The 8,763-nt window shown below is 60.4% G+C and overlaps 1 protein-coding gene across 3 annotated transcripts; it reads right to left on the bottom strand.

Moving 5' to 3' along the window:
* Nucleotides 1-1,354: 1,354 nt before the first annotated feature.
* LOC140902233 (osteoclast-associated immunoglobulin-like receptor) lies at nt 1,355-8,029 on the bottom strand. Of its 3 annotated transcripts, XM_078850191.1 has the most exons (5): nt 7,848-8,029; nt 6,604-6,894; nt 5,888-6,178; nt 4,997-5,107; nt 1,355-4,619 (listed from the first exon to the last, which is right to left on the bottom strand). In XM_078850191.1, the coding sequence occupies exons 1-5, from the start codon at nt 8,026-8,028 to the stop codon at nt 4,510-4,512; spliced, it is 984 nt and encodes a 327-aa protein (XP_078706317.1). In that variant the 5' UTR covers nt 8,029; the 3' UTR covers nt 1,355-4,509. The 3 variants fall into 3 exon arrangements, with proteins under 3 accessions (XP_078706317.1, XP_073178208.1, XP_073178211.1); XM_073322107.2 differs by having other exon boundaries at nt 6,604-7,933; XM_073322110.2 differs by having other exon boundaries at nt 4,534-4,619; nt 5,944-6,178; nt 6,604-7,933.
* Between the last annotated feature and the right edge of the window lie 734 nt (nt 8,030-8,763).

Genomic DNA, 8,763 nt, shown 5'->3' with positions numbered 1-8,763 from the left:
TAATGTTTTGTTCAAAGGAGCGAATATTTCAGAGTTACGAACAACCTCCAATCCCGAGGTGTTTTGTGACACGAGCCGTGACACCGTGAGAGGAGCGGGCGTGATGGGGTCACCAGCCGGGAGAGACCCAGGCACCTTCTAATGCCCCTGCAGAGACCCGGTCCCCGAGCTGGAGGAGACGTGATTATGTGGCCAGGCCCCTAGAGAGGGAGGTGACACAGGCTTTGTTTATACGCCATTGGCTGGAGGGCAGCAGGAAGCTGGGGGTCAGGGGGCTCCATTCCCGGCTCCGGGAGGGGAGTGGGGTCTAGTGGTTAGAGCAGGGGGCTGGGAGCCAGGACCCAGGTGTGATGGTCTCGCCGTCACCAGCCCTTTGCTCTGACACTCCCCTCTGCCATGGCCTGTCACCCTCAACTAACACGCCCCACCTCTGCCTACCCCCCATCTCCCATCCTGCCCCCTGGCCTATCCCCCTTTGTAGCCCCCCAAGCCCGCCCCCCGCACACCCTGCCCCCACCATGGCCCGTGCCGTCTCACACCCCCATCCCCTGCCCCGTTTCCCCTCAAATGCCCATCCCCCGCCCTCAGTTAAGATGGCCGCCACATCCCAGTGTCCCCAGTGGGCTTGGCGCCAGGCTGCCCTCTGGGAAATGGCGCTGACCTGGGCTGGGAGGGGCAGTGGGGGGCAGGGGAATGCAGGGGGTGGGAGAACATGGGGGAACATTGGCAGCCAGGGGGCTGAGGGGGCAGGACAGTGACCGGGAAGGGGGGGGGAACAGAAGCTGCCCCCCCGTGATTAGGGGCGCCTGGGTTCCCCCTCATGAGCGTTTCAGGGTGAATCTGCCCCATGGCTATGGTGGGTGGCGGGCGTCCCCTGCTTCTCGCTCCACCTCCCACCTCCCGCACGTGGCTAGTCCCAGCTCAGCCGGAGTTTTGGCAGGAAAACAACCCCCCCTCATCCGCCGACCCGGAATCTGTGAGAGGGGAGCCCCTCTCCCCCCGTCCTTATCCCATCCCCCCTCCAACCTTCTCCCCGGATTTGGTCCATCTCCCCTCAAAGCTCTGCCAACCCCATCCCATCTCCCCTCAAATCCCCATCCTCTCAGCCCCGGTCCTGTCTCCTCTCAAAGCCCCCCAGCCCGCACTAGTCTTGGTCCATCTCCCCATCGTGCCTCCAACCCTCGTTCCCCTCTGCCATCTCCCCTCAAACCCCATGTTGTGCCCCCCGTGACCTCCCCACCTCAGCCTGTCTCCCGTCCAACACCCACCCAGCCACCCTGTTTCAGTCTCCCCTCAAATTCCTGTCCCCACTTCCTCCCTGATCTCAACCTGTCTCCCCTCTAATCCCTCCCCCCCCACCCCTCGGCCTGTACCCCAAATTCCCGGAGCCCTGCTGCTCTTTGCAGAGGGTCTCACAGGCCCAGAGGGCTCAGGGGGGTTGGAAACTCCCTCCCTCGCCAGCTTAACACAGGCCAGGGGCCGGGGGGCTCGTTTCAAACCAAACCCCTGGTTTTACTCGGCTCCTGGGCAAACCCCCAGCAGCAGCCATTCAAAGGCAAAGCTTTTGGGTTAAACCCCCAGACAAGGAAACAAACCCAGCCTGTCTACTGAAACGGGGGCTGAGCAATGGCGGCCAACAGCCGGAGTCAGACCGGCTCCAAGTCCCGCTCCTTCGGGAGTCACCGGAGCAGAGGTGCTTGTTTCCAGAAAAGCCGGGCTTTGTGCAGAGGAACCGGTTCATTTCACTCTCCGGACGGACGGGCAGGGCGGCCGCTGACCCCGCTCCTAGTGTAAGCGGGGGAATGGTCCCGCTATTGTGGGGAACTTCGCTGGCTTATACACGCCCCGGTGGGATTGACTGGCGAAAGGATCTGAGTCTTCGCTCCCACGCCCTTTACCCCTTTCCTCCCTCCTGTGCGGCAGAGTCCTCATAACCCTGGCAAGGCTGGGCCCCGCATTCCTGCGGGCTCAACCCCCAGTCTTGTCATAGTCACTTAGGACAAGGGTGAGGGTGTCCCCACTCCGGGGCACTCTCTCTGCACCGGATGCTTCCCTGACCCACTGATCATTACACAGAGTTCAGAGCACATACAATTCATTAAACAGAACTCATAAGAAAATAAGGAAAAGATGGGGAAGGTTTAAGGAAAGAAGTCACCCGCCCTGTGGGCACGGGGGCACCACAAACAGTGTCTCTGCATGGGAAAGGAAGTTCACAGTCTGTTCCTCACACTTTCCAGGCATCCTGCCCAGGCCCTGGCCGTGCCACAGTGATACCACAGGGTGACAATCTGTACCTCAAAGTAACACCATGGAGCCCCCGTATTCACCACTACGATAGAATTATGATAGCTTGGGTAGAAAAAGAAAAGGAGGACTTGTGGCACCTTAGAGACTAACCAATTTATTTGAGCATGAGCATCCGATGAAGTGAGCTGCAGCTCACGAAAGCTCATGCTCAAATAAATTGGTTAGTCTCTAAGGTGCCACAAGTCCTCCTTTTCTTTTTGCGAATACAGACTAACACGGCTGTTACTCTGAAACTTGGGTCCAAAGTCTGCCTTGTGAGGCATCATTTTAAAAGTGCTGAACGTTAACAAAGTTGAACATTAACATTAATGTTGTTAAACATTTAAAAGCCTCTTGAACATTCCTGTCCTGGTGCATTGTATGTGCGATCCTTGTAGGGGAAGTGATGAAGCATTGCTGTGTGTGCTACTCAACTATGGCCTGAAGTTGGGAGATGCCCACAGCCAAACTTTCAACTGCAACAAAGGACCAGCCAGACACTGTTAATAGCTCATCAACACCCCTCAAGGAAAGAATCCACTATCCCAGAGACTGAGTACAATGGAGATTGCTTGAGCAATGGGGACCGCCTGATCCCCGGGTCACAGCAAAGATCTTTCCAGCAAACTGGAAAAAAATATAAGCGAGGGGAAGGGACATAAGGGCTTCTCTTCCCCACAACTCAACACCTGGAGGAAGGTCTGAAGGACAAAGGCTTTGAACTGGAGAAGGGTGGTCCCAGGCTGGGATGGAGTCCAGTCTGTGTATTGAGGATCTGTAACCTGCTTGTATCATCTGTCAGGGGGAGACACTGCCTGATTCAAATCCTGTTTCATTTGTAGAAATTAGACTGCGAATATATTTTTGTTTCTTAAGTAGCCAACTCTGATCTCTGCACCTGCTCCTTATAATCTCTTAAAATCTCTCCTTCTGGAGTTAATAAATCTCTTTTATATCTGACCTAAGACAGTGTGTTTTGCTTGAAGTGCTTGGGAAATCTCCACTCAGTTTACAAAGGCTAGTGCGTGTCCACTCCACACCGAGGGAGGGGTGAACTTAATGAACTTACACTGGACTGGCTTCTGACCAGGGTAGGATGGTACCAGTCTGGGGTGCAAGGCTGGGGAGCTGGCGGGAATTGGCTGGAGCCCCCCTATTGATGGTACCTGAGTGGCTGGGAGATCATTCGTGTAACACATTTGGGTGGGTCCCTGCCTGTGGATGGCTGTGTGACTGCAGAGCCTCTCCAAGGTTCGCAGCTTGACATCAGCATCACAGTGTGAGAGGCAGGCCAGGTTAGTGGCTATGGAGGGGGTCCCACAGTCCGGGTTGCTCCTTGGGGACCCCATCACACACAGGTCAGACACTTATTCTGGCTGTGGCCAGATGCCCTCAGGTGCTAGATGGCAGGACCCTTCTTCCCAGCGTTAGGATCCCCCTCCGAGTCTGGCCTGCAGGGCCTCTTGGCTGGGGACATCTCTCTGTGCTGGCCCAAAGTCCCTCCCGTCAATTTGGGGCTATTATCTCCTGGTTCCAGCTTCTGTTTTCCCCCAGCGCGATATCGACAGTCGTGGGGCTGTAGCCAGGGGGCTTTTCAGGTCAGACCAACCCAGCATCTGTGTCTGGTTCTCTCACCTGGGTTACAACGTCCAGCGTCGTCCCCAATTTCCCCTGGTTCCCGCGGCCTTGGCACAGCTGGGGAACTTGCCCGTGGGTTTTACAGGGGAGCTCGCAGCCGGGCCGCTTCGCAGGCTCCACCGCCACAACCGTGCGAACGACCCCTGGGGTGGCTCAGGCAGGGGGGTCAATCCCATGTCCTCTCCGGCGTGGCTGTATCGGAGCGCGTCCCGGAGACCATGAGCAGGGGGGGTGCTGCCCATGAAGCCCTGTCCTTGCCTTGATGGCCCAGCCGTCTTGTAGGGCCCGGAGCTCTCCCCAGGGCGCCCCGTGGCGCAGACTCCCCATCCCGCTGCCATTAGCCATTTCCGCCACCCCTAGATGGAGGCCCTGACACAGCCCCTCCCCCAGCCCCCCGCCGAGCTGGGCCCATCCGGATGCTCAGACGGATTCGGCTGCACTGGTCCTTCCGGCTCCATCCTGACGATGCAGCGTCACGTCGCTCGGGGTGAGGGTGACCCCGCTGCCCTTCCCCAACGCGGAGGCAGCCAGGCTGTAGTGGGGGGAATCGTGGAGTGTTGGGGGGTGGGGGGCTCACCTCACCTACCGTCCGCCCCTCCTCCAGCTGTGGGCAGCCTTGGCCAGGATCAGCGCCAGGGCCAGCAGGACCCCGGCACTCAGGGCCAGGCGGACGATGTTGCCCCCGGTGTAATCTGGGGGTGACAAAGGGGGAGGCGGGTTGGTGCAGTCAGACCCACCAGGGCCCCCTCCTGCTCCTGCCCCCCAGGACAGGAAGCTGCAACAGCTCCCTATCCCCATCCCCCCACCCTGTCTGTATCTGTGTCCCCGTGCAAACCCCTCGATCCATCCCACAGCAGGGAGCCCCTCCCTGTGGCATCTGGGCCCCACATACCCCTAGTAACTCCAGCCATTCTCCCCACCTAGCCCCAGCCCTTCGTGGATCCCGCTGCGGGTGGCTCTTTGGGCAGAACGAGCCCGTTTAACTGGCCAAGGGGGTCTCCACCCCTGCCCCCACGCTGCCTGGGCCCTGGGGCAGAGTGACCAGGAGACGCCAAGCTGGGGCCCTCACCTCTCACCCCCAGCAATGAAGGGTCACTGGGGTAGGACATGGCGACCGGCTCCTGCGTGGCGAACCCCCGGCTGGGGCAGACAGAGACGGAGGGCTTGGGCAGAGTGGGATCTGGGAGCAGAAGGACACAGGCCGTGAGACACAGACCCTGGGTGGGGAGGAGCCGACACGGCAACCCAGCCACCGGCCCCTCACCAGCACAGCTCCCCATTGAGTGCTGGGTGTCCGGGGGAGTGGGGAGGGGACGGCTGAGCAGCCCCTGGACCCCGGGGCCTCTGTGCATCCCCCGAGACGGGGAGTATCCTTCTGGGAGAGGACCCCTGTTCCGCATCTCCCCCTGGGGGCAGGGATCCCCCCTCCCTCGGACTCAAATTTCCATCAGCTGCTAGTCCCCCCAGTGACTCTGTCCCCCATGAGCAGCAGGTGGACCCCCCTTTTCCGGGAGGTTAGCCCTGCAGCCCCCCCGCGCTGCACAAGGCACCGCCTTGCCACCGACTCCCATAGCCGGAGAACCCCCAGGCCAGTCCCCCACCATCAGAGGAACCACGGACTGGCCCCAGTCCTGGGTCAGCCCCAGCCAGCCAACCAACCCGAGCCCCAGCCATGCAATGCCGAGCATCCGCAGCCACCCTGAGCAACCCCAGCCCTGTACTATGCCCGCGTAGCCCCAGCCCCCAGCCAGTCGGCCAACCACAGCCCTGGGCCGGCCGGCCTGAGAAGCCACTGGCCTATTATACCCGCCACCCATGCCATGTCCACTCCCCGGCCGGGCGTCCGCTCTGCTGGGCTCAGGGCAGAGGCTGGCTCTGAGAGTCCCATCAGCATGGAGCCCATCCCCCCACCCCGGCGAGGGTCCAGCTGGGAGCGTGGATGCCAAGCTGGGCCCCTCACCTGCTACCACCAGCTGCACGGGGTGGCTGGGCTGCGAGGAGACGAAGGGCTCTGACCGGGGCCGGTAGCTGCAGCCGTAGCTCCCTCCGTGCTGCCGGCCCACGGTGGGGATGCGGAACTCGGCCCCGTCCCCAGCAGGGTCCATGTGTCGTGGCGGGTTCAGGTCTCCAGCCTTGTGCAGGAAGAACCTCACGTCCCGCCGCTGCCCCTGACACCGGATGGTGACGTCTGCCCCTGGGGCGGTGACCCCAGTGGGGCTCAGAGAGATGGAGGGTCTGGGCAGGCTGGGATCTGTGCACGGGAGACAGGCTGTGAGAGTCAAGCCCCCCAGGGCGCCGGGTGCACACGCGAGCGGCTAGTCCGGCCCGGCCACGGCTCCATTGCTATTTTCAGCTCCATCAGAGCTAGCCCGGCTGCCGCCCGCCGGCCCCCCACTGCAGGGCAGACACCCCACAACAGCCCACAGCTCTGGGGTGACCCCGGGGGGGCGGCTCCCTGCCTCCGGCCTGGCCTCAATCAGGGCCACGCTCGTCTGGGCAGGGGACAGAACTTCTTCGGGGGTTGGGGTACGAGGTCCCCCAGCAGCCAAGAGCCCCTCAAACTTCCCCACCTCTGGCCCCAAGGCCAGGCGCCCTGCCTCTGGCTGGGCGTGGGGCTGGGAGCAGGGTTGGCTGGGTGTGGGGCTGGGAGCCGAGGTGCCGGGCTGGGCCCCTCACCTGCTACAATGATCTGCACAGGGTCACTAGGCTCCGAGTAGCGGGTTGGTCCTGTTCTGTGGCTATAACGACAGATGTAGCTGCCCCCGTGTTTCCGTCTGGCGCTGGGGATGGGAAATTCAGCCACATAACTAGCAGGGTCCGTGTACGTCAGATGGTTCCCGTCTCCATCCTTGTAGAGGAGGAACCTCATGCCCCGGCCCTGATGCCAACACCGGATGGTGACGTTTCCCCCCATGGGGATCACCCCACCGGGGCTGACGCAGATGGAGGGTTTGGGGCGGGACCCCTCTGGATTCACAAACAAACAGGCAGTAAGTGGGGGTGACACAAACCGCGTCCGTCTGGTGCAATCCTCTGCCCGTCTGTTGCTCCAGCGTCTTACCACCCCCCCCACCCCACCCCGGGGCCCGTCCCTGGGTGCAGGCCCTGCCCCTGGCTCACAGCCAGGGAGAGACACAGCAGGGGGAAGGAGATTTCCAGTCTCAGATTCCTTCATTTCTCCAGGGTCAATTCAGCCCTGCCCCCACTGCAGTCAGGAGTGACTCCGGATTGACCCCAGGAGCTGAGATCACAATCACCCTCCTGTTTCTCTAACATTGTAGCCCAGCGGCAGCTCTGCTGGGGTTGGGCTGAACATGGATTATTCTTTAGAATATTCTAAAAACCACAAAAAGAAAAGGAGGACTTGTGGCACCTTAGAGACTAACCAATTTATTTGAGCATAAGCTTTCGTGAGCTACAGCTCGCTTCATCAGATGAATAAATTGGTTAGTCTCTAAGGTGCCACAAGTACCCCTTTTCTTTTTGCGAATACAGACTAACACGGCTGTTACTCTGAAATCTAAAAACCACGTTTACTCCAATTGTCCGGCAATGTGCTGTACACACAGGAGCGCCGGGTGGGGTTCGTGGGACAAATCTGAGTCCTTTGAGCAAAGGCTCCGAAAAACATGTTTGCAAAATCCCCTGGTTGTTCTAACATTTTCCTGCCCACCCCTGGGGCCCAAACTCCGGCTCTGCTCCAGCCCAAACCGCTCTCAGCCGCTGGGGATTTAGCTCTGCTCCACCCGGTGCTGGGGGCCCATTTGGGGATGGGATATTTCCAACGGGATGTTCCGAATGCCGGGTCAGGCTGAGCCTGACTCACAAGCAAAGCAGTGACAGGTGCGTGTGCAGCAAGCCGAGGGTGAGACACAACGGTGCCTTGCTCCAGTCCCTCTGCGGATCCACTTCTTACAGACCTGCTCTGACTGATCCGTTCCCCTGGGCTACCGCCAGCTCCCCGGGCACAGTTCGGGGGTGCTGCGGGGTGGCTGGTGCCTTCACTCTGTATTTCCTGGGGGGCAGAGCTTTGAGTGCAGGCGAATTCTCCCTGTGTGGTGCCCACCCCTGTAATGAGTGGGGCGAGGTCTCAGTCCCCATCTCTGGGCGTGGAGGGGAGCAGAGATCTGACAGGATCATCCCTTTGGGGGATTGGCACCCCCCACCCCTCGTCCTTAATGTGGAAATTCCCCCAGCTCCCCCATTCCCCACAGAAACTCACCTGACATCCCGCTCCGCCCAGCGAGCCAGCAGCCTGTAAAGGAGATGGGCCGTTAGGGACCAGATCCCAGAACAACTGGATCCTACACCCTGGTTTCAGATCTGCTGCCCCCACAATGGGCACACGCTGTGGTCTCAGATCCCCCCTATGGACACATACACTGGCCTCAGACCTCCCCCCCCCCCCCGGCCCCACAGGCACACGCCCTGGTCTCAGATTTCCCCCATGGACACAAGCCCTGGCTCTCTCTGATACTCACCGAGGAAGAGGACTGTGAAAGCAAATGCCATGATGGGGGCAGCGGGGTGCCCCTCAGCACTGCCCCCAACGCCCCAAAGCCCAGCTCCACTGAGCCCCAAATAAGGAACTCAGCTGGTGACTCCAGCTACAGGAAGTTGATGATGTGTCATCTCCTCCTATGTCCGTCACATGTTGTCTGTAATCTGCAGGTGAAATCTAGCACAGGCAAAGCAAGCAGAGGTCTCTGCAAAACCCAGGAAACCCTGGGATCATCAGCCTGGCCAAGCATCATGCAGCTCCCAGCTTGTCCATGTCTCTGTGGGGTGGGGGGAGAGATCACCCGCAGTGCACCCTCCAGCATTGGGGAAGGGGCA

Source organism: Lepidochelys kempii, chromosome 23 (assembly GCF_965140285.1).
Source record: "Lepidochelys kempii isolate rLepKem1 chromosome 23, rLepKem1.hap1, whole genome shotgun sequence".
Classification (NCBI taxonomy): domain Eukaryota; kingdom Metazoa; phylum Chordata; order Testudines; family Cheloniidae; genus Lepidochelys; species Lepidochelys kempii.
The sequence above is the reverse complement of the archived record's forward strand: the minus strand, read 5'-3'. Positions and strand labels throughout refer to the sequence as shown.